Here is a 26,444-nt window from a genome sequence, read left to right as displayed (position 1 = left end):
TTAGTTGATTTTTCCCTGTTGTTTCCCTGTTTTTCAAGTAGGGTAGAACACCAGTAGAATAGAGATAGCTGAGATATTTACATAACTTGAATAATTTTGTATCCTCCTTAGTTGTCTTTTAGATTTAACACTTAAAGAATTTCAGTAGTTAATCAAAGGCTGTTCTTCATTTCTGTGCAACAGCTGCATCCAAATGTAGTGGCTTGGATGCCAAATTTTTTCTTTCACTTCAGTAATGATTCTGAGCCTGACTGGTCTATCATCTGCTAATTTACACTGAGTCCCACCAGGATTTAAAAAAATTGAGTCCAGGCTCTGCAACTGTGTCCTGAAAGTGGCTCTAACACTCTCTTTGGATGCCAGTGTACCAACCATGCAGCTAGCCTGCAGTGTTTTCAGTGACTGTTATCTTGCAAATTGCTGGACAGTGTGTGTGGGAAAGGTGTGTCAGAAACACCTGAGACTGAGATCAGTCACCCATATTACCCCATTTATATGTATATATATCCTGAGGCTCCTCAGTCCAGGGATTCCTTATCAGCTGTACAAGTTAAGCCTTATGTAAACTCAATCTTTCAGCATTGACACTTTGTTGGGACACTTCCTGACAAAAGCCAAAGACTGATGCAAGCGATGATCAGACCCTTTTCCTCACCATCACAGCTAAAGTTGCAGACTACCGGAGGAAAATCTGTCATCTCTGACTGGAATTTTTGGCCCTTCTACAGCCATCGTTGCCAAAACAGAATCACTGTCATCATCTGTTCAATATCAAGTGATATCTAGAAGATACCTGTCTCCTTTAAATCTCAGAGCCAGCCCAGTCTTTTTGCATTGCTGCATCCTGGCACTTTTGTAAGCCAGAGTGTTCTGTATGCTGGAATTCCTCCTGTTAGCATAAGTTTGACTCCTTGGAACAAGGACATGGGAGTTCAGCACTAAAAACTTTTTTTTCCCTTCTTCAACCCGGATTCAAAATTGGATCTTGACATCAAGAAGGCAGCTGCAGTCTTTCATTATTCTTAGCTAATTCAGGTAAAGATATTTAATGGACAAGAGGGAGCAAGCATATACAACCCCTGCTGAGAGAGTGTAGCACCTCCATCTCCAACATGTGAGCAACTGAGCAGGCTCTCCACATCTCATCTCTGCTGCTGCTGAATTCCACAGCCCTCCAGAGGCCAAGCAGACAGCAGAAAGTAGCCCTCAGTTGTTATATGTGGTACAGCATGTCATCTCTTGGTCACCCTGCAGGCCTCCAGACACTCAGGAATCTCTTTTCTCCTAGAAGTCCTTTGAAGTCCTCAGCAAGGCAGGGGCATTCTTTTCCATGCACCTACAGGAGAACACACAAAACTTACCATTGCCTGTGAGATGGCCTTAGCACCAATCACACTGGACCATTTACTTTAGCTGAAGGAGTCTGGTCTCTCTCTTTTTCTCTCTGGCTGTTGTTCTCTTTCATCTTTTTCCAAAAAAAATGAAGTTTTGTTCTTCTCACAGTCATCCTGAAATAGTAAAGCAGCTGTTTAAAGTACTGAGGTCTACAATGAAATGTAAACTGTTTTTCAGTAGTCTTTGTGTGCCAGCCTTCAATATCGCACACCTTATCTACACAAGAAACTATTGGTTTATGGTGGTTGCTGTTTGCCTGTGGGAGTGGGAGAGTCGTGTGCTGTTTTTGCATTTCTTCGCTCCCTCTATCAATGCATGTATTTTTTTTTCAGGGGCAAGCTGTTAGTAACACAGTAAGATTTCTCTTTGAGGGGAGTTATTGTTTTGTTTTTTTCTAGCAGGACCAGATCCTTCAGATGGTTCTCAAGCTGTTAATGACAGTGGTTGGCAGATCCAAGGAAATGGTCTCTTCCACACAGAGTAGTTGAGTGGGTAGTGGGGTGAGTTGGAATGCAAACTGCCTAGTGGGGACCTCCTTCACTTGTGTGGAAACACACCACTCATCATGCACAGTGGCCACTGGACTACTTCATCAAATGTGATGTCTGCACAGCATGTCTCCAGGTGTATCAGTGGTTTGTGCCATTGTGGAGGGCGCACAGCTTTTGACAAAATAGTCCTGTGGCTGTGGTTTGCATGAGAGGCTCTGAGAGTCACCCATCTGACAGTGACATTACACTGGTAATTGACAGCCTGTCGAGTTCCTGCTTTGGAAACACCTGCAATGGAAAGTCCAGGAGGGCTATAATTTGAGAGCAGAAGATCTTGCTTACCAGTAAATTGTGATCTTCAACGTGCACATCTGTATTGGTGCTTCTTTCACCGTTCTGTCAGAGTCTTTTCAGCTGGTGTGGTGTTTGTAGTTACCTTCATAAACAGGGCAGAATTTAAACACACTGTGTCGATACTGCTTTGTCAAATACTTCTCAGGTTTCAGGTGGTGGGGTCTATATATGTATTTTTTAGGTATATAAAATGGGAATGTACACGTAGACTACACATACTAATTGTAATTAACCATTAACAAAGTGGCAGTTAACTTTATCTTCTGTTCTCTTATCTTTCTGTGATTGTATATCAAGCCACTTCTTGGATTGGTGAAAATGTGTAATATCTGCTAACACTGGAAAAAAAACCTATGCTCAGCTGCTGTTCTAGAGAAATGTTTAAAGACTTTGCTGGTCAAAATATTTCACTATTCAGCTGTTACAGCCCTACAGACAGAGGATTTGTCCAAAGAAGGGCAACAAAGCTGGTGAAGGCTCTGGAGCTCAGGTCATATGAGGAGCAGCTGGGGGAACTGGGGTTATTTAGTCTGGAGAAGAGGAGGCTGAAGGGAGACCTCATCGCCCTCTACAGCTACCTGAAAGGAGGTTGCAGAGAGCTGGGGATGAGCCTCTTTAACCAAGTAATAAGCGATAGGACAAGAGGTAATGGCCTCAAGTTGTGCCAGGGAAGGATTAGACTGGATATCAGGAAGCATTTCTTTAGAGAAGGGGTTGTTAGGTGTTGGAATGTGCTGCCCAGGGAGGTGGTGGAGTCCCCATCCCTGGAGGTGTTTAAAAGTCGGGTCGACATAGTGCTGAGGGATCTGGTGTAGTTGGGAACTGTCAGTGTGAGATTACTGGTTGGACTGGATGATCTTCAAGGTCTTTTCCAACCTAGATGATTCTGTGATTCTATAAAGTCTGTAAAAATATTTAAGAAAATTGTGGTGTCCTGGCTGCTGCTGTATTTGAACATAAACATTTTGTTTATGCTCAAACTATGATTATGTTTCAAATAGAAGTTTGTCCATCACAGCCTCACATCATTTTCATTAGTGAGGCTATGAAATTACGTGAGGTTTAGAATAGGTGGCCAGAAAATTGGAAGAGGACAAAGAATAAGAAAAAGAAAGTTTCACTCCGGCTGCATCAAGTATTTTTCCTGATATGTTAAAATAAAGTTATGTTCTGTTATTTTGTAGGCTCGTTCTGATTTCCATGGTTTTTGTTTGAAATGTGCAAGTGTTAACCTTTGAATAGTTAAATCGATGCTATTTTATTATACTCTTTTGCCTAGTTCAAAGCTGATATTATTCACAGTCTATCCAAGTAAAACCTTCTGATAAAAGTCTTATGAGAGTTCACTAAATGTTTAATATAATCTTCTATTAGTTATTATTCAGCTAATTTCTTCACTTTCATAATGGCAGGCATTGTTGTATAGATGAGTGGGTGGAAAGATAGCTGCAGTGTTGATTTTAGAAGTCTTGATTTGGAGATGATAGATTCATGTCATTTTTATTTTTCTTGAATAACTGTAGCAGTGCTGTGTAAAATGTAAGCCCAGATCTGCTTTTCATCCTCCATAGTGTCTGTTTTCCAGTCCTGCTTTCCCGTTTTGTTGAGTGTTAGATGGGCTTTCCTCCTGCCTGTTGGTGGAACTGCTCCCATTCTTGGAGAAAACTCTTACTTAATTTAAATAAATTCTAGTAGACTCAACCAAATTTGTTTCTTACCAGGCCATTGTCGGTATCTTCAGAGAACAAACCAAAAGTTGTGTTTTGCTGATTTTAGATGACTGTCATTTCTTTTTGCAGTAGGAGAGCTCTCAGCCCTTCATTCGATGATTTATCCTTTGGACTAATGTATGTTTAGTCTGCTGAAGGATAAAAATGAAAAGCTCTGTCTTTGCATGAAGGCCATTTAATTAATGGTGGAGACTTTACAACCTACTTGAGGAAGGCTGTGTGCCATGATCTCTGAAGGAAGCTGTTAGCCTCTTAAGCCAAGTCCTGCTTCATATGTGACAGATCATCAAGCTATTAGGTTATATCTGCTCTTCTGGTTTCAGTCATACCATAGAAGAACTCTGAGGCAAAACATCTGAGTAACTTGGATGCCTTGGATCCTCTAGACTCATATCTTTCTGGATGTAGGCTTGGAAAGAAGACAGAAATGGGAATAACAGTGTTTAAGAGCAAACAAAGATCTGTACAAGAATCAAGTGAGTCCTGCAGTATCCAGAAGGCCTAACTCAGGCAAACAGATGGGCCAGAAAGGACTGCAATTACCAACATTGGACCATATTCTCTTTCATTTCCCTTTACTACCACAACACCAACTCCTACTTTCCACTTCTCATGTCTGCTTCGGCTTCCTTCTGTGTTCTACCAACCTGTACCAAGCCCTAATGCCATCTGTCTTGGACGTTATTGAGCGCTTACAACTGAAATGGATGTCAGTGATGTTGCAGGTGTTTTGCCATTGATGTAGTAAGAGACTGAGTCTGGAGTTCTGAGTGCATTGCTATTTTGTTTAAGTGTTTCCCATAGGCAAAATTAGATCAATATTAGTTCAGCTATGGTGTAGAATTGCTTGTCTATCCATAAGAGTTAATAAGTAAAAGTCTTTTCAGAGTTTGAGAGTTTTATTCTATGAAAATTCTACTGACTATTCATATTTAAAATCAGGCTACAGTTGCCAAATTAGACATGAGCACCTACCACTGGTAGAAACTTAAAAATGCTGCCTTTCAGATCACTTTATTTGTGAAATTTTGATGATGCCTTTTCTCACAGAAGTAGTGGAAGTAGTTTATATTTCTTACTATTGGTGATTGTCATTCAGGAAAAACTACAAATTGCATAATCTATATAGAATTAACAATAGATTTAAGAAAGATGGAGGCCAATATTTTGAATGGAGAATATAAAATACATGGGTTTTTGTTAGAAAAGCTTATTTGAGGAGTATCTGGTGTATTCTTACAACATTTCCCCCTTAATTTACTGCTGTAATTATGCTTCATTATAAGTTTAAATCTATGTCATCTCTGAGAATTATCTTTCTAGTTTTTATTATGACATCCAAAGATACAGAATTTAACATGCAAGCAAGACACTGACCCAGGAGTTCATATCATTTTGAGTTCATATGGATTCATTCTTAAATGTAAATCCAACATATATTAGATACTAGAAGAAAATTTTAAGTGGAGAGTCTTTCACCAAACTCTCTACCAGTGTGTCCATTCCATTGCCAGATCAATGCAGTGGATGGAAGCAATCAATGATCCCTGACTGAGTTCCTTTGAATTTTTTAACATTTCAAGGAAATAATGTTTTTAAAGCATCTCTGCCTTTCCTCTCAAAACCATCAGTTTAAGAGTGATCAAATACAGCTGAAATGTACAGCTAGAATGTTACTATTTAGCTGTTAGCATGATAACTCAGTGTCTAAAAGGGTACAGAGTTTCATTTTGACTTGGTTGATTGGATATATTTTTCCAAGCATCCATCAAAGTGGGTTGAAAAGCATGCTGTTATTTCCTGCATAGATTGTGTCTGGAGGAATGATGACTTGTGTTACAGATTTTCTTCCTGCTTGTACATGTTGGGCTTATTTTAGTTGGAAAATTGTGTTGGATTATAATGTTAGCTCTAAGACTTGTGAAAACAACTAATGTTGAACCTGACTCCACAAGCAGCTTAGACCAGGGTGAATGGTGTTGCTGTATTGCCTGCACAGAGACAAATGTTGCACAGACCTCACAGGGGCTGTCTGGGATGAGCAGGTCCAGTACTAAACGTGACAGTCTTTTCATGTTGCCCACTGATGATAACTTTATTTTACTGGTTTAATGTGCTTTTCTGAAAGACGGGATAGGCAATGTTCTTGTTCTTTCCAATGAATGACAGTATTCCTTCAAACTAAATTTCAAAACTGTCCTTAAAAGTTGTTTGTTTTACTTGTGGCTTTGTTTAACTCTATTCCTCAGCTGTGGCAATGATTAATATTTCCTGTTCAGTAAGCAAGAGACTGTAAAAATAATGTTGTCTCTTACAGTTTCTCTTAATCTTTTTTTAGAAATCCATGTTTCAGTAATCTTAGTGATTGAGACATGACATAGGAGAAATATGGAAATACTATTTTCTGACCAAACAAACTAGCTGAAATGTGATGAATGTGAAGTTCACAGTGTATATGAGCGTGGTCACAATCTCCTATGTGTTATAGAACAGCAATGTCTCTTCCTGATTTTTCTCTTCTCTTTGATGGGGACAATAGACACAGGTTTTATTCCTTTTTAGAACTTAGGATACTGTCTTTGAACAGGATACAAATAATGGATTCTAAATACCAGTGGCTAACATACTGAGTACCCTATTAGAGTTAAGGCAAGAGATGCAAATATATAATCATAAAATCTATACTTTGGCATAACAAAAGCATAGCTTAAAATATGTGCCAATATTTAGTAATCAGTCCAGTCTTTGGCCTTCCAGTTTGAGTGGTGTTCTTGTGTATGATGATGAGCACACTGTTAGGAGACAGGGATCCTTGTTTTTTACAATTTCAGTGTAGGTACTGAGGTGTGTGATTCATCACCACCCATTCTGTTCCAGTGAGGTTTATCTGAGATGAGAGAGACTGCTTACCTGGTGTAAGTTTGTCCCTTTTGCGCTTCATTTGCTCATTTTCTTTGTGTAAGCAGAAAAATTGGGTACAAGGTAAGGAAAGCCTTTCAGAAAGATTATAATAGAGGAAGCTCAGTTCCACAATAGAAATGTAATATTTTTTTAGCCCATCTGCTCTTAAGTTATTTTAAACAAGTCAGATAATGCTTCAGGTAACAAACGAGTCTAGAGGAAGTTCTGTGCCTTAGGTTTGCTTTGCTGTCAAGAATGAAAAAACCTGTAACAATTTTGGAGCAGAAGTGGTTTTGCTCGTGGATTAAAAAATGATAGTTTATGTGTTTTGTGACTAAAAAAGTCTATGAGAATTATTTACTGAATTTCCTGTTGCAGCTGCTAACCTTTTGTCCTATATAATAGGACAAAATATAATAAAATATAATATAATATAATATATAATAGTAAATAATACTGCACTTGGAGAGTAGGAATGAAATCAAGTTGCCTAAACGTTGTGTGATTTTTAGGCACTGTGACTAGTTCTGTCCAGTGTCCCTGTGCTGCTCCACAGTGGGTACAATTCTCCCCGTAGGCTTGCCTGTCATCTGCCTGCTCAGCGTCTATCTCTGGGGTTGCCTGGGACAGCAGATGGGACTGTGCTCCCTGGCCTAGGTGCTTGAATCTACCCTGAATGAGACTGATGCTGATTTCTGTCATTGTACAAGCAGTGATGTATGTGAAGGTATTTTGTTTCAACCTGTCATTGGATTTCAGGCGAGCTAACACTATGGGTCTTAGCTTCTTTCTCAGTTCCTCTGTGAATTTAAACCTGTTATCTTTTAGTTGCATTTCAGCTGTCTTTTACACATCTGGCCTGAGAGGCAAAACAGTCCTGTTGAGATCATGTATTTTCTGCTCCAAGATACAGTTGTTGCATAGCATTTTTGTTCTATCTGGTACAGTGCCATCATGAACAGGGGCATGTATAGAGAGGGTTTATAGAATCAGAGCCATCCTCACCTGTAATGGAAATATGAAAAAGAAGTTACAGTGGAGGAGGCGACAGGCTTTCATATCTCTGTTTTCCTGGAGGTAGTTGAGTGACTGGAAAGTCATGGAGCAGTAGGTATTAGTTGAGTCCCTACATGGCGATGGTGCTAAGAAAGAGAGGACCAAGTGGAAAACAGCAGGTTGGTGCAGTGGAGATATGCGTGATCTCTCCTTCTAGGCCTTCTGTTCTGCTGCTGCTCTCAAGGGTCTGCCCTACCTGGAATCAGAAGCAACCTAGTAGTTCGTTATGACATGTATGATCACTGTATCATTCTAAAGTTACTCTAAATTTTGTTACTAATTCCGGAGTCATCCTTTTTGAAACAGCAGATACATTACTGTACTTCACGCAGCAAATTAGTTTCTCTAAATTAGTAGAAAAGATTAGACTTTCAAACATACCAGGGTATCTGGAGTACAAAATTAGCCAGTCATTGAAGAATCAAAAGCCATGCACCAAAAGCATTGCATGTAAACCATCACTTTGATAATGTTGTTCTGTAACAGTGCTTTCTGATCCACTTTCTGCTAGTCATATAAATAACATTGATTATAAAGTGATACTTCAGTAAAAAATAACTTTTAATCTGTGTTTTTCTTTCAGGGCAATTAAAGCATTTCAGGAGGCGCTTTATGTTGATCCCAGCTTTTGTCGAGCCAAGGAAATTCATTTGCGACTTGGGCTTATGTTCAAAGTGAACACAGACTATGAGTCTAGTTTAAAGGTAGGTTTAAGTTAATTCAAATTGAATTAATATTTATTACAAGTTGTGTTGCATCTTAAAGCTGCAAAGAATGCATAAGTGTATAGCAGTTAAATACTGCCTGCTTTCGAAATAGAAGAGCTTCAGTATGAAGTATCTTAGTCTAAAACAGAGTAAGGGTAGGATCTGAGGTATGTTTGATGTTAGAAATACTCAGAAAAGCCCAGCAAAATTATAGATCACCACTGATACTCCAAAAATTTCGTGTAGGGCTCTTGTGAAAATAATACATTTTGTGGGGCGGCTGAGGACATACAGAAAATTGGAGGAAGAAGAAAAGAAGAATTAACAGCTTGGATTTCTTTATATTCTCCCCCGCCCTGCACACCCCACCCCCCCCACCCCCCCCCAGCTGCACTCTTGTATGTTGTAAACGGGAAGTTCTTAAAAATAGAAAGCTTTTATGCAAAATAATTTCTCATACAATTTTTTTTTAATATTGTTTCAACTTTTTCTAGAAGTTAATCGTTCTTTTATTTCCCCTGGAGCTTCTAAGGCAACAGTTTATGACTAATCAGTTAGAAGTCGTTTGTGTTAATACAGTATTTGTTTCTTCTGTACACCTTTAAATTTTTTTACTGGTTGCATTCTTTTCAGTCTCTGATTGTAATCTGTCATTTTATCTCCCTCTATTCACCATGTTTGCCCATCTTTTTTTGTTTTTCCTCCTTTCATTGCCTACTTTATCCTCATGTTCTTTCCTTCCTGACCTCTAAATTTAGATATGTGTGCCTTGGAAAAAGAAAGTGTTCTTTAACAGAGAAATACACCTGCAGCTCTGAGATTTTTGTAATTAAGTGTAATTTATAAACATATTTCTGCATATTAATCTCTCTTAAAACTACTGAAAATATTAAATGTTTTGTTTTCAAGAATCTTGTGGCTTCCTTTTCCTGGAAGTTGTATTTGTGAGGCTATCAGAATCACATTGTCCAAGATTTGAAAGAGTAGTGTCACTCAATTTTTACTTTCAGTATTTGTAATAATGGCAAGCACTTCTTTTATCAAGCTTCCTTTTTTTGTCCACAGTCTAAGATTTCACCTACAGAGACAGGTGGAGTTGAAAACGGTGATTAGAGAGAATGATCCTGCATAGAAGTAGGAAAGATTCAGTGCAATGAATGGCAAAAGAGAGCAAGGGGAGGTAGAGATAGATCACTGTGTTGGAAAAGGGATTATGTGCAACTTTGGGTGGTTCTATTTCCTTATACTTTAGCGTTGGCTGTCATGATACATAGGAAATAAAAGAAGTGCTAAAGTAGTACATTTTGGGTTTATTTTTAAAGAAGTCAGGCACAAAACAGAAGAGTAGATTTACAAGAAGGTAGTAAACTTGTAATCAAGTAGTGGAAGGAACTTCTGCATTTGAATTTTTAAGAGAAGAAATTGATCAAGAAACAAATAACCTTTTCCTGCTGGGTCATGAAATATGTAATTCTATCACTGAATCAAGTAAATAGATATTACGAGAATTCAATCTAAATAATTTACTGTGTTTGATTTTCACAAGTTTGCAAAATTAAAAGGGTCACTTATGAGAAGGATTTTGAGTATACCAAACTTTTAGTTTGTAATACACCAACTACGAATAGGAAAAACACCAAAGAAGTATTTTTAAAAGATAAATTAATGTTTTGTAATGCAAAATCATCACAATTCCATTGCTTTTATATGAAAAGTGATTCAGTCACTTAAGAAAACACATGGCAGGAACAAAAACAGCTTACCCTGGAGCAGAGTGAAGATCTTTGAAAGGGTGATGAAATAAACATGACAGGGGCAGGGGGTTGCATTAAAGATTGTTTCACATTGTTCTTAAATCAATATAACTGCATTTTGTTGCTAAAAGGTTGTCTCATTTTCCACCTTGCAATTCTGATTGCATTGTTTGGCACCCTCTGCTCCATTGAATCGAGTGAATTTTTCTTTCCATTTGCAGACTGAGGTGGATCAGAAGTCTGAACCAGCTCAACTTGAAATTGCCCAGTTGCTAGATCCAATGCAAGGTAGATGGCAGGAGTGCGTGAATGGGAAGGAGAGGGTAGAGCGGTCTTATCCCCTTCTGGTGCAAAACATAACACAAAACTCTACTCTGGAATTACCAAACGAAACACCTAAGGTAGAGTTTCTGGTTTGCTACCTTTGTTATGGAGGTTGCAATCCTTAGCAGGGAATAAGAGTGAGGAGCAAGAAAGAAAAGATCCAGTAAAGCAATCCATTCTGTCTCGAGCAGTTTCAGCTGTTTCTATCTAGTTCAGCTCAGCTGTGGATTTAATATAGAGTTCTGAGACTGATATGCTTTGTTTGAGAATGAAGTATTACTGATTGAAACATACCAGCTTTTACATCAGAATATATCAATTGAGGAGTAGACTAAGTAGAACAAGCAGGGCAGTAGCTTCTTTAAAAGCCGATCTGACTGATCCCTGAGTTAAGGTTTAAAAAACCCTTAAGCCAGAACTCTGTGAGTGACAAGAATATGAGACAAGTCAGGAAATACTTCCTTAGTGAAGAGAACAAAATGAAGTGCTGGTGCAGTGGTTATGCACAAGAATAAGAAATATGGAAGAGATATGATGAAAGAGTGTGAAAGGATGTTTTCACAGAATGTCTCATTCTCTGAGACTGAATATCTCGTCTTTTCACAAAAGAAAGACAATCCACGGTAATGAAAAGAAACATTTGTCTTGTGCCTTTTTTAGTTTTGTGGACCTTTTTAAAAGGATCCAGGATTCTAGACAGTGGTTATGGGGCTTAGGATCCAGCCTGCTAGTGACTGGCCTTGAGCATAGACCCTTTCCCTGGGGCTCTGAATAACATAATTCATAGCCTGGTTTGAGCTTTCTATTTGACACTGAGACGGAAAGTGGAAGTAGCTTTTCATCTGGTATTTGCTTGTGACTGTTCTGAATTTCACAGATTGTACCAACGTTGCATTAATGTACTTTGAAATATCATAATGTTTTTGATGGTATTTAAACATTCATGTTAAGTCTGTAATTGCTAAGAATAAACCATTGCCAACAGATGAGTCATTGTCAGTAAGAGTCTTTCAGGCAAAGGGGGAAAATGGGAGTCTGAAGGGCATATATGCCATGGTTTTTCACAATTTTAGAGCATTAACGTAAATCATCTATATTTTATGTAAGCAATTTAAGCATGAAATTATTTTTTACTATTTTAAAATGTTGATGATCAAGATAATTACTAGAATGCTGTTTAACAAGCATAAAATCAACTGTTTTTTCAAAATCAGTTACTGCTTTTGCATGTTTTTAACATGCTGCAGTTAAGACTTGCAAATTACTATAAGAACTCTTATCCCATTGCCATAAACTCTTGCAAGAACACCAGTGCTGGTGAAAATTACTTGGCCTTCAGGCTTACATTAAAGAAGAAAAAGAGTGACCATTCTAGCTGAAAAGAAAACAGTCCTTGTGTAACCTGACAGTTAGGGCAGTGTTACCTTCAGAGTTGATACACAAAAGCTGAATTTGCCTCATTCATCAGAAAAGCTCAATTAATTCCAAAATTGAATGGCAATGACTCGGGGGGAGAGCGGAGATTTTATTATTGATTACTATAGCAGTAACATACTACTAAGGTTTACCTCACAGTCATAACATTTTCACACTTTACTACATGTCCTGCTGCCTCCTTCCTATTTGCCATTTCTTACAAAGGACAGTAGGAATACTGTGTTTGATGGCATTAGTTATGGTGGCACTGTGGTAGTCTGAAAGGAGAATAAAGCAAGATCTCCGGGAATATATCTTTTTACTGGTTTGGTAAATGTAGCTGGAAAAAATGTTCAAACTTCTCAGTACCTGCCACATTATTTCTGTCATGTCACATGCTATCCTGGTAATTTTCCTATTTATATTTTTTCAATTTTAGCCTTCTTATTTCATACATATATTTAATCATCCTGTTTTGTGCATGTGTCTCAGTCTTCTCTTAAGTACTTTTGAATCTTAACCAGTTTCTGGCAAATATGTCAGAATGAAAGAGATTTCAAAGAGAAGTTCCTAGAACATTCCAGTGTGACATGTTGCCCTAGAGCCATTTGAGCTCTGCAAGCTGAGGACCAGGTGATCGGGTTGATTTGACTTGCAACAGAGACACCAAATGACTGGTGGTGGGTCTGGTCTGCTGGGACGTGAAAAATTCCTGTGAAGGGAACTGTCCCGTCCACATAGGATTTGCTGTGCGTTGGTCAGCCCCAGTGCCAGCTGGAAGCTGAATGCAGAGCTGGATAGAACACAAAGGGGGAGCTGGGACCATTGATACACACAACGGAGAAGCTGAGGCAAAAAAGAAAAATTACAGCTTTGGTATTAGTTTAGTTTAATAGTTGGATTACATTGGAAACTGCAGCTATGAGAAACCAGTCTTCCATCTGGTGCACATTCTGCTTGCTGGTGTTGGAGTACTGTAGTGTGCTTTCAGTGAGGAGTTATGGCTATGATCCTGAAAGCCCTCTGAATGTAAAATTCAGTCCACTTCCATTGTTTGCTGGCAGACCACTTAAGGGGAAAAACAAAAGAAATACTAGTTTTTCATATTTATTAGAACGATAACACCGAGGGAATAGTGGCTGGGTGGGAGGTTTTGTGAGGGAATGTTTTGTTTGCTTATGTTTGGGGCGGTTTTGGTGGTGAATTCTTTTGGTGTTTTTATTCTAATGGGTGGTCAGTAGAGACTCTGGACATTAGCAGGTTATTTTATGGCAAACCAGGCAATGTTGTGCTTTGGGAAATCTGGTTTTTAAGTGTTGCAGATGCATCCTGTACCCAGCAACAAAACCCTTAGAAGAATGAGAACTAAATTTCTCATGTTTTCAATTATCTGCCTTTTAGTAGAAATACTGATTCTGCCTTTCACTTTTAGAATTTTTTCTTCCTTACTTATACACAAAACAGCTATCTAGCAGTTTGCTTCAGGCCTACGCTTTGATCTCGCCTGTAAACCATCAATTTAAATATAATTCTAATTTTTAAATTATTTTCCTAAAGATTCTAATTTGTTAGTGATGTTAAGACATATTGCTTCTATTAGGGTAAGAAAAAGGCTGCAAAAGAATCAATTTATTAGGAAGATACACATGAAATATTAAAAAATGAAATACTGATACACAGAGGAACAGCTTGAAATATTTAATTTATAGTCAGTCACATTTCCATCATGTATTCAGATACTCCTGTTTATATATTTATATCTTCATGAAAGATATTTTTAGCTACTGCAGCTATTGTATGCCAGCATGTAGCTCTTACAGACATATTGTTCATTTTTAATGTTCTTTTTCAGTAATAAATAAAAATGTACTTATGAAAGCAAAAATTTGTATTTTCAAGCCTTCAAGTGCTGTTTCACAATCTAGTTAGTTTCACATGTGCTTAGATTAATAATTTTAAAAGTTAAACATGTTAAATTGAAACTTTATATATTTATTTTTAATTATTAAAGGAAAATTAACTAGTCAAACATACATACAGTTATGAGAAGTTTTAATTTCTTATGCTTTGATGTCTGTAATTCTACCAGAAACTAATTAGTGACATTTTTATGTAAAAAAAAAAAAAAAAAAAGGAAAAAGAAAAACAACCAAAAAAACCCAAAACAAACAAAGAGCTTTAGCTATTGCATGTGGCTATTCAAGATTTCAAGCACTTCACCTAAAAAGCAATTTGTGGAAGGCAAGATGGATGAAATGAGTCAAAAGATTATTTTAATAATTTAATAAAAATGTTAGTGAATGGAAAACAGCATTTGGGAATGAAAATGCTCTCTATGCCTTTGTAGTCTGCATATGTGTATGATGGAGAGACATACACAAGATGTAAAAACATGAAAGTTTTCTAATGCAGCATGGCACTGTAATTGAACTGCAGGAGAGTTACTAGTGCAGCTGGTTTCAGCAGTGGATCGTGATTATCACAGTGTCTGGCCTACTAAGTGTTTTCTTCTCTTTTAGTTTTGCTTGGGTTTTTGAGTAATTTTGGAGTTTTCCTGTGAAAGAAAACTGTAGGTGTGTGAAATATCATGATTACAGAGACAAGTAATGGTAAAATTGAATTAACATGGTGTGTAGCATCTCCCATCATTTGCTGGGGAGGGGGGGAAAGAACAAACGATGAGAAGAGAAATAGTTGACTCAGAAGTTGAGCATTGAAGCTCATGAGTATTGGTGCTGGTACGCTCACTTCATTTGGGGACCTTCTCCTCGTGAGAGGTGTCTTGGTCCAGGTTTATTAGCTGTAACTGTAACTGAAAAGGCAGCATTGAGGGCACGCAGTAGTATCTAGCTCTGCATACTGGCTAGGTAGCTGCAGATACCGGGCAAGGATTGTGCTGTGCTTCAGTTCAGCCTGGGTGCCTGTGGGGGCTGGAGGCAGAGTGCTGCAGGTCCTGGAACGACCCCAGCTCAGGGTGGTTCAGCTCTGTGGTGATGCAGCAGCGGGGGCAAGCTTCCCAGTCATTCCGCTTCCCTATGGCATTTTGTTGCTGCTGGCAGTCCTTCAGGCTGTTAAGACAGGAATAGCTGAATTCTGATGTTGCACAAATAATGATAAAACACACAGGCAAACACGAGTATTGAGACAGCTTTGTGAATATCACTGTAGTGTACTATATAAGATGATGGTCAGTAAATTTGAATGCATCCTTCCTTTGGTTAGTGAAAATACAGCTTTTCTGATCTTTCTGTTTGAAAAGATTTTTTTCTCTTTACAGCTAGTCAAAACAAGAGATTCTTCTGAACATACTGCTGTTACTCAGTTTATGTGACCTTCGTTTCTTTCTGTCCTCAAGCAGCTTTCTTCTGCCCTGTCCATGTAACAGTTTTCCTCAGTGTTGAGGGGTTTTTTTTTGAATGTTGGACAAAAGTAACGGAGTGTTTACACTACACAAACCTTCATCTCGCAAGATTAATTTGTTCTGAATTGGGAAGATGCAGGAGAGCGGAGCAGTGAGCCCATGTAGCAGGTCCTCTCCTGACCCTCTCCCCTGGCCCCAAACATGCCTGGCAAATGGAGGCTTGGCGCTCTGCCACGGCTGATTACGCAAGGCTTTGTGTCCTACTTACCTGAACAAAGGCTGCTCTGAGGAGCATAGGCATCACACCTAGGTCACATAGGCAGAAAAAGCCATCTCCTGACAGAATTGTACTGAGTCATGGTGGAGCTTTCCTTCATGGTAAGTCTGTGAGAATTGTCAGGTTTCAAATGATGGCTTGCCTTGCTTGCTAAATAAATGCAGAACCAGGAGCTATTAAACTTGGTAATGTCATCCTCGAGAGGAGGAGGGAGTAGAATCACTGTTTTGAGGTCTCAGGCTTGGATGTAAATAGAGACAGTACTGAAAATCTTGCACTAAGAAGAAAATGGTTCTTTTTGTCTTGGTCACTTACTGCTTAAAGAAACAACAAAAACGTGGGTACTTGCCTCTTAAATTGTAACAATTGTAATTTGTTAGAATTGGTGTTAATTCTAGTAGTGAAAACATACTAAGTTACCTAAATTGGTGTCAGATTACTGTTATTTTACTACCAGACCTAGTGCTTTCATCAGTGTTTATATGCAATCCACTGTACTTCTGGTCCTTGGAAAGGTTACCTTCGAAATTGTTTCCACAATCAGAGGCAAGTGAAGGACTCCAGAGGAGACAAAATAGGCTGCAGATAATTGTGCAATTACAGATGGCTACAAATCAAGGTATATTATGACTTGAGCTGCAGCTCTTGAAGAGAGCCTGTTACTTTTTAACATTCAGAACACTGCCTTCTAGGTAAATCCTCTTACTCGGGATTTGAATTTCTATAGACTGCTGTCTGCCTTGAGGTATTGTATGTCGTCTCTGAACTGCAGCGGCCTCTCCTGCATAATAACTATTTCACACAGCAGTAGCCAGCTTCAGTACTGCAATATTTGAGAGAGGTGCAGATGTTTGCTAGCCGCTTCTGTTTGTTGCAGAAATGGAAGTTGGAAATGATTACTATATTTTTTTAAATGTTTTGGTTCTGGTAATTGTGATTAGTGGATCTGCTTTTGGCTGATGGGATTTATGTGTTAGAATGCTTGCATGCTTTTTTTTTTTTTTTTGTCTGATTTTGAATACTTAACGGGGAGCTATGTTTTATTTATCTGGCAAGAGGTGTAGGTTTGCTCGTGTATGTGCGTTTCAAAGGTTCTTGGTTTGGAAGGTTCTGGGATTTCTCTGTATTGCTTTGTGGTAATTGTTTAGTGCAAATGGTTTATTTTGCTGTAGTTATGAGCTTTGGTTTATAAATTTCTTTACTGTTTGTAATCTAGTGAACAGTACAAGCAGAAATTTCTACACTTAGAAAATTTTCATAACATGGATTTTGAAATTTAAGAGTCAGCTAACGTAGCAGTAAGAATTTAAATTTTAGGAGGCATTGCTGAAAATATTCCTGTTTTTTTTACTGTACAGCCCTGATACTACTGGCATATTTATATATTAAAATGATTAGATTTTCTTACATGGTTGCCTGCTTTATCTCAGTGACTCTCATTGCAATAACTCTTCTGAAAAGCTACTGCAGAACAGTTGTCAATCGTTTCTCTTTAGATCTGCTTATTTTTTATAATAGCATTGCTAGGTGAGAGCAAATCTTCCTTTCTGCTTTATCTTTTCATATTAATTGTTAGTGACAGTGTAAGATGACACATCTGTGCAAAAAGGATCTTGTACCATTTAGATCAGTGTACTTAGTGTACAGGCCAAAGTATATACATCTGTTACTTTTTTTTATTTTGTCAGGCAAAATGCAATGTAAAGTAGAACATTTTATTTTTATTTAGTGGTGTTTTTTTTTTAAGTTGCCTGCTTAGTAGAATCACTATGGTAACAGACTAAAGGATGTCTCTGAGGCACACAACCTGCATTGCAATGTAAGTGAGGGGAGATTTTAAGTTGTCTGACTGCTGAACATTAGAAATAGGAAGAGGGAAGGCAGAAAAATAAGCTAATATTTAATATTTATAAGCTATTATTTAATGCTCACTCTAAGGTTAAAAGATGTCTTACAAGTAATGTATACATGGGTTCATTGTTTTCTGTGCTCTCTTCTGGGAATGATACCACTAAAATGTTCATTGAAAATCACACATTTGTGTTATCATTCAACTTGAGTTTGTTTCATTTTTTTTAAAAGCTGTTGTGTATTAAAAATCCTGTTGATAGAGGTCACTGTGGAGGTAAGCTGTATCACTGTGCCTTGCAGAGTTTATGAGAGAGTCAGCATTCTTTTTTTATGCTTTGCTATGGGTAATGCATTAATTTGCTAATAATTTTTCAGTTAAAAATGTTTATTTAGAAATTGGGTGGTCTGTTAAACTCTTCTTACAAATCTTTGAGATGTGTGTTATACAGACATGCTATATACACAAGCTATTATGTTAGGAATGAGGAAAGCTATGTAGTATCTAGCAGCTCTGACTATGACAATAGTGGAAGCGAGTTGCATATGCATCCATTTAATAAGGATTTTTTTTCCTTCCCAGCTACTCTAATAAGCTCCTGATGCCACCTAGTTTGGCATCCTGAACACCTCGAGCTAGATTATCTTTTTTGTGCTGACAAAATAAAGTACACCAAAGTATCAGTAATGTTTTGTGTATTAGAAGCCACCTGAAACTGTATTTTGCAGATAATTATGTTTATTAACAGTAGTGGTTTATATGCTTTTAGGTTCCTATATTCCTAGGCCTTGTTCTCTATTGAATTAATATGTTAATCTAAATTTACAGTGTATAAGAATTTTCTGTGAAGTTTATGGAAAAGTTAGAGGCACTTGAGTTTGTGTAACTGTTCCATTCATTTTAACACACTTGGTTGAGTTCCAAACTGTAAATAGTGATCACTGAATTAGCATGACACTTGTGAAATGATTGCTCACATCCAGGCTTTCTGGCAGACAGACTTCATTGCTCTGCTTGTGTGACCTTCTTTCTAGAAGAGTGAAATACTTGGCTCAGAATTTCAGAATGCAAAGATGTTTTAAAATGTATTTTTCATATCTCTTGAGGAAAAGTGATTAAAAATAAACAAGCTTTAATGTTAAACTGAAGTTATCTTAGTACCTGCAGGAGAGGATATAAGAATTTATGAACTCCTTATGAACCCATGTTTTAATGTAAAGGTGTTTATTTTAAGTGCTTTTTGACAAAAGATCAATTTTTTAAACATACTTAACCCAATTTGAAGGAAGAGTATTCTGGATTCCTATATAGACAAATTGAGAGCTTCGATATTTATCTCCATGAGGCTATGAGTTAGTATGATGGCTACATTCCCAGTTATGTATTCTGAGGAAAACTTGTCCTTCCAATTTTGACCATTCATTTGATGCAGTCGTTCTTCCAGATGTTATCCCAGTCGTTTTATGAAGATGTCTGTTGCCATCTTACATTGCTAGAAGCATTACTGCATCTGCAATAAAAAAATTTACTTTCCTCTAGTAAACAGTTGAACAGAAATTGAAAATTGTTTTCTTTAAGACACATGGTAAAATGCAGTATTTTCAAGTACAAAATTGATTTATTCTTAGTAATTTGCCAAAGTGCTAGTATTGCTTTGTTTGAAAAACAAATCATTCTTTTTTTTCAGCATTTTCAGTTAGCTTTGATTGACTGCAATCCCTGCACTTTGTCTAACGCTGAAAGTAAGTAACCTATAAGTATGTCCATTTATTTTGTTGTAGATTATTTTTTTAAGTCTTATGCTCACAACTGTATTAATTTCTAATGAACCAGTCTTTCAAAATCAAAAGACTCAGTACTGAAAGAGGGATACTACAAAACCTGTTTCCATCTGTCAGTGGAGACAGATATTCCAGTAGAATTGTAGATTCTTTTTAGTAAATGGAATAAGTAGAATTTGAGACTTATTGTATTAATTGCTCTGAAGACTTGAGTTCTGGAGGAAACATACTATTTGACTGTTCATTTATTTATTTATTTATAAACACAGTGCTTGTGCCATGGCATACATTTAATAGTGTGTGCACACATTTATTTAAAACTTCGTGGCATCTTGATAATCTGTCATTTTTCAGTGATCATTTTAATGGCATTTAAATTCAGCATCAGTCTTATGCTATTGAATTAAGAAAAAATACAAAATGTAATTTGTTTGCTTTATTAGGTGCCAACTATATATTAATCTACTTGAATACATTAATATTTTAGTGTAGTATGATCTGTGATATGCATTTGTGTACTATAGGCTGTTACAGAGCATCCTGCAGGTATTTACCCATAGTTAGTAGAACTGTATGCAAGAATAAGTGTATGTTCCTGCATGTTTTGGAGTCTGTAAGAATTAAAAGGCGGACAGTTGTGAAGGAAATTATTCTCTCAGTTTTTAAGGAGTCTTGATGCTGTTCTTGGTGTTGAGCTTGAGTTACTTCCTAAGTCTAACTTCAGAAGCATTGGATAAAGTATTTAAAAGCATTTCTTTACTACTTTAATTTAGAGCTGGATAGAATTGTGAATATTGTATCATCAAGGGTAATGAAATGGGATTTGTTTACATGGGTGAAACTGCTGGCTGTATCGGTACCAAGGAGCCAGCTGTGCTGCCAAGGTATTCTCCAAAGCTTTGTCACTTATCAGGAGCAGGCACAAATAATCCTGTAAAATTATTTGCAAAATTCTTCCTAAGTCAATAGGCATTTATTGTTTTCTACCAGATACGTGATTCTTTATTACATTTCATGTTAATTCATATTATTTCTCACTAACTTTTATTGATTTTTTTCACTGTATTTCTGAATTTTTGTAAGGTTTTCCTAACCCTTCCCCCACAGTCCCCTCTGCCCCCAGATTTATGTAGAGATATGGCCCCATGTAAAAGCTTCATTGCCCTGTGGCCTTGGACAGGGTGCCTGACAAACCCAAAGGAAGAGAGTGAAGAGGAATGAGAGATACTTTGTCAGGTTCTCCTGTACTACTCACTCTGACCCGGGGTGTCAGGTGCCGTCACATGAATGTTTGAGATTGCCTTAATTCTACCCCTTGCATTTCTAAAGGCTGGGTGAGTAACAGCATTACAGTGAGCGTGTTCCTAGCAGAAATGTTTGAGCACCAAGCATGTCTTCTTTCTATTTAGATAGTCTCTAATATGACACCTTTAATTTCTTTCCCCTGTGTGGCATGGCTTCCTTGTGTAGCTTCACACTGAAGGGATTTTGCTATGAGGGGAAAAAAATAAGACATTTTTTAGATAATGAAACTCCCAGAACAAAAGCGGGGGGTTTTCTTTCATCAGTACAGAGTGAAGTTTGACAGTGTGGTAAACATAATGGGTATGTTATGTTCCCTTTAGCAAGGAACACCAGAAGTTTATTAAAATTTTAGATGATGCATTTCAATTATGACCTGGTTTCTGAAGTGCACTAGGCTACCTTCTTTATAGTGATGGACAAAGCAGTTCACAAAGGGAGCTTTTCCTCTCCCTTGTGACCCAGAGAGAAGCTCTGGAACTCCAAATTACCTGTAAAAACCTCTGTGACACACTCTTTTGTAGCTTCAAGAGGAGGAAATCTGTCTAATTGAAACAAATTGAGCTTGGTACAAACACAGGTTATTTTCTTACTTATACTCCTCAAGAACATCAGGCAAGAGTCTGTCTCAGGAATTTTTCTTTCCTCATCAAATTGGAGTAAGGATTGCATTCATCTCAGATAGCTTTTAGCTATCTGCCAGTCAATGGCTAGTCTAGGTTAGCAGTTCTCAAGCCATAGAGATCAGGCACATTTCTTTAATGATTTGAGCAGCATAAGGATAATTTTCCCTCTGCTTTTACTCTTGAACATCTTTCATTTTTTTTCTCCAGCCAGCAATTTTCTTGCCTGCAAAAGCTGCTGGTAGTATTATGGCATTCTGTGCAAATTGCATGAGGAATTTAAGATGCTTTACAGTAATGATCAGAACACCATCTGTAATTAATGTTTTTAAGTTCTGTCTAACAGGGGAAAGACAATTACTAAAAAGGAAAAAAACCTAAATTTAAGATCCTGTGCAAAGCTGGGAGTGTATAATGTAGTTTTCTGTTCTGTAAGCCAGCTAATCTGTCCCTTGGCAGTTGAATGAAAATAAAAAATAAATCTTTATTTCTAACTCAGATACGTACAGTAAATATTACTTGCATTGTCTTGTGCATCTCTGCTTGAAGAGATTTTATTGCTAAGTTTACTGCAAGGTTAATGGGCTTTGCATTTCAGAATACAGATAAAATCCATGGACTGCCTTTCTGCAATATCTGTTTGCAGTCTTCATGCTTTGTGAGGATACATGTTCATTCTCCGTCAGTTCTGTTTTATGAAGCGTAAAATATCAATGTAAATAAACACTTTTTTTATATCTTCAAAATGTAATTTATCTTGGTTTTGCATTGATAAATGTGAATCATTGTTTATCCCTCACTTCAAAAAAATATATTGTAGTTGTTGTTGTTGTTGTTGATTAAAACTAATAATTTTGATTTTCCCACTCTTACAGTTCAGTTTCACATTGCCCACTTATATGAAATCCAGGTAAGCTTTAAGCTCTGTTTTTATAAAGTGTGGTTGAGTTTCTAACTATATGATGTAATCATCTGTGGAATTCAGATTATAGATGCTTTTGTCAAGTTAGGCTTAAGTCTCGAATCACTGAAGAAGCTTTTATTTGCTTTGGCTGCATTGAAAATTATTTCTATATAGACTGTTGTGCTATAAAGTAGAGTAGCTATTTTAATGAACTTACGTATTTATTAGTCTCCCAAGTTGAGTGCAAAGAAAACCCTAAACATAATTTTTAGTAACATTCTTTTATGAGATTATATATATATTTCAATAGTTATATAGAGACATAAAAAAGTAGTTCCTCAATTCATATATGTTCATATTGTTTCTTATACACACACACGCGCGTGCATGTGACTCTCAGCAGTTGCCCAGGCATCTTTTAAGTATATTTGACATGAAATTTTCAACTGAACATATGTGACAGAAACATTTGAGATCTGAGGTACTGTATCAAATCCTACCGGAGTTTTTTAGGTGAATCTTTTGGGAAATTACAGAACATTCACTGACCTTCCAGAGTATAAGTAAATTGAAAACAGGTAGCTACTGAAATAGCTGTTATATATTTGTGCTTTGACTGACTGGTCATATAAAGTAGATTGTATGTGCTTTTATCCTGTTTACAGGGATTATATGACCTAGGAAGGGAAGTGACATGAAAACAAAAACTATGAGTAATTAAAATGAATGACAGAAATAAACTACATTTTCAGTCAGTTGAAAAGTAGCTTCATAAAATAAGTCCTGTCCTTTGATGGCACAGTGAAAAATTACTTTAGGTACTTATACATAAATAAATATATAAATTTGATAAACAAGATATTTTACTTTTGAATGCTTTGGTTGTAAAGCTGTATGACAAGACAGAAATCCCCTGTCCCAAAACACCATTAAGAAGCTTCATAGACTGTTAAAGTTCTTACCTGGCCACTGTCCAGGTTCCATTCGGATCACTGAAAGGCAGCTGGCACATTTCAGTAACATCCCGTACCTTAGTTCCTTTGATCTGCTAGAGTAAAATAGAAAGCTGAACATCTCAGGTCACCATGCCAGGTGTCGTATATAATTGTGACCAATGTTACAAAAGTGCTTAAGCTATGCTTTCTGACTGACAATTTTAATGCAAGTCAGAGCAAAAAAGTTTCATTGGTTTCTGCTGTTAGACTTGGTTTGTCTCCCAGTTCTGTTTGGGAGGGGTATCTTCTTTCATGGAATTTGAGAGACTTAGAACCACAAAGAGTCTTGACTTCATTCTGGATATTACCTCTGACACAATGAAGAGATTTTTTTATGAGGCAGGCTGATTGCTTGGTTTCTTTTAAAGGACACAGTGCTACAGTTTTCTGAACTTCTCTGTATATTTGAAAGTTCTCTAATGAAAAACTTAATTCATTCCTTAATTACATACCTTTACAGTACTGGAGTTTAAGTGATGGGTTGCCAGCCTCTGAGCAAGAGAATAGACTGGTGCTGATAAGAGTTAGCAGTGTTTTTTCATGGTGTTTAATGGTAGTTTCTATTATTTCATCTGTGGCAGTGTGAGTCCCTCTGCTATTCAGGGTAGTAGCTTATACGGTGTCTAAAGAAAGATGATGCAGCCAAACATCAAGGACTTTGGATCTTTTGAATTAAAATATCTAAATAAAACCAAATGCAAACATTGTGACAGTTTTCTATAATATTTTAAGGCATATATGTAGACAGATTTCTAAAGGGTAAATAATACAACAAATAACAAAAGTAAAAAATTTTCTAGACCTGGAAAACACGCCCTATTTCAATAGGTCTTTCTGAATCCTCCCAAGCATGTAAACATCTTTTTCAAAGTGTGAATATTAGGCACTGATATTTACCGATTTGACATCCAGATTGCTACCTCTGCTGTCATGCTATACAGTGAACTTCTGTTCATTTGCTTATCCTTCATAGTCATAAACTATGAGTTTTGTTCCCAATGCTAAAGTTAAATTTTTTTCCTGATTGTTTTTATTTTGCTGGACATGGATATTTTATTTATTTATATTATTTGTTTTCTTACCAGTTGTCTGCATTTCATGAACACCAATTAAAAATCTTTTCTACCAACTTCCCCTTGTTCCATTTGAAAGTATGTAATTGCTGCTTTAATTTTTCTTCCTGACTAGAATAAGGTTTTAAAATCAACAGCGTTGTCTTTTGTGATTGTGAGATCTCAAGAACCTAATAACATTTTAAACTTCTAATAGGTATTTATATTGTTTAGTGTCGTCTTCCCAGTTGTCCCTTATAAAACACCCGTAGTCAATACTCTTTGCATAAAACAAATGTAAATAAGTCACGATCATTTGCATTTAGGTGGCCCATTTATTTTAGTATTCTTCATCTGTTTGCCAGAGTGAAATCTAATGTTGAATTATCTGAAAGCGTATTTTTCTTAAAAGACTGTATAGCATTTTTCGAAATAATAAAAAAGTACTCTTACTAACAGACCTCAGCATTTATCTCTTCCAGAATTTTGTGGGAGAGGAGGAACAGAAGAATTAAGCATTTCAAATATATTCACTGTTAAACAACTGTCGTTAGGGTAACCTGAAGATAATTGCTGACATTATTGCAAAAAAATTAATCTATCAAGAAGTCTTAACCTTTAATATATACGTAACAGCTCATACTGTTCCAGAAGTCAATAAAGACCATGATCCAAACCTGGAAATGTGTTTTCTATATCAAGACCTGTTTGTATAGGGAGTTAAGAATTTAATTGTTTCCATGCTTTAAGCACACAAACTATTTAGCGTATCTTCATTCTCTAGGCATAATCCATGGCTATGTTTGAGTTCTACATATGGTGGACTCCTACCAGGACAACAAATATGTTGAAAAGGCAGTTCAAATACAATCAAAGGAAGGAGAGAGGCAAAATTATAGCAGCCAGCAATTACTGATGATGTTCATTTCTGTTACGAATTTGCTGGGAGGAATTTCTGGGAGGGTTTTTCCAGATGTAGACTCACATTCAAGCATTCCCCTTAAAAGCAGTGTATTCATTTTAGCGTAAGAGGCATAATGCATGTATGAGGACTTGACCAAATTGAATAATTTGCAAATTTCCCTTAATTATTTTAAGTAGTCAATTTACATTAAATACTATATTTCTGAGTTACTCTCTTACCATATATATATGTCCCTCATTAAAGCTTTCATATGCACTGTATGCAAAAAAAAAAGAATTCCAGAATTTTTTGTCAATGTGTTTGTGTGCTGTCAGTGCTGTGAAATCATTGCTACTGGTGATCTGTTGTAAGCTTTATGATTAATCCATTTACTTTTTTCCTTTTGCAGAGAAAGTATCACTCTGCAAAGGAAGCTTATGAACAGCTTTTGCAGATCGAAAACCTTCCTGCACAAGTAAAAGCAACTGTCTTACAGCAGTTAGGTATGTAAAATTAACTTCTATTTTCCTCTGTGTTTCTTTTTTCCATCTTTGCCTTCAGCAGTGTTTTTTAAGGCTCCATTTTCAAAGTGAGTCTTAGGCACTGAGTATGATACGTGAGATTTTCACCCAAACCAGAATGCATTACAGTAGATAATTAAGTAAATAAGAGAGGAGGAAAAGTTTTTCATTAAACTTAAAAAATTAAAAAGCTCTAAAACTTGCTACAGTATGACTGTTACAGGTCTTGGGCAATGAGGGGGTGGTCTTTCAGAGAAAAGAGTGCAGCAGTTAGATTCTGTATTTTCTGTTCTGCCTCTGAGAACATCCCTTGAATAGCCAGGCTAAATGAAGTAAACCAAAATTCTTTGTTGCAGATTAGAAGAACATGGCAAATTAAAAAGTTACTTTTTCTTTCTCCTCATTTATAATGTGTAATGAAAACCTATTTCTGTAACTAAAAAATTTTATCATCAGATTCCAAAAAAGAAACCATATAAAAAGAAAAAAAAGTATTTTCTTAAAAATGTTGTCTTCCATATTTCTAGAAAGCCAATTTTTAGACCAGAATTCCTTATGGGGGGGTAGAATAAATTACTTTTGTCCAATATGCTTTGTAAAAGTATTTCAGGAATATTTTGTTAAAATTGTTCAACCCAGTGCAAAACTTCTTCATTCACTTTCTCCATGTTCTTCATCTAATTTATTATTCTAAATATTAATTTAGCCTGCTTATGCCCATTGTTGTTTGGTTGTTTTCCCCCTCCC

General features: G+C 36.8%; 1 protein-coding gene across 23 annotated transcripts in view; it reads left to right on the top strand.

Moving 5' to 3' along the window:
- Positions 1 to 26,444, top strand: part of KDM6A (lysine demethylase 6A) — a 167,685-nt gene that overhangs the window by 85,442 nt on the left and 55,799 nt on the right. For 11 of the 23 annotated variants that reach the window (XM_074904807.1, XM_074904788.1, XM_074904741.1 and 8 more), the window contains exons 6-9: positions 8,511 to 8,631; positions 19,303 to 19,357; positions 22,197 to 22,231; positions 25,586 to 25,679. In XM_074904807.1, coding sequence (XP_074760908.1) covers positions 8,511 to 8,631; positions 19,303 to 19,357; positions 22,197 to 22,231; positions 25,586 to 25,679 — 305 coding nt within the window. Of the gene's footprint in view, positions 1 to 8,510; positions 8,632 to 15,838; positions 15,868 to 17,569; positions 17,586 to 19,302; positions 19,358 to 22,196; positions 22,232 to 24,305; positions 24,372 to 25,585; positions 25,680 to 26,444 lie in introns of those variants that run through there. The other 12 variants (XR_012633542.1, XM_074904769.1, XM_074904666.1 and 9 more) reach the window with 4 other exon arrangements.

This window comes from Athene noctua, chromosome 1 (genome assembly GCF_965140245.1).
Source record: "Athene noctua chromosome 1, bAthNoc1.hap1.1, whole genome shotgun sequence".
Taxonomy (NCBI): Eukaryota; Metazoa; Chordata; class Aves; order Strigiformes; family Strigidae; genus Athene; species Athene noctua.
This window is presented reverse-complemented; position numbering and strand designations above follow the sequence as displayed.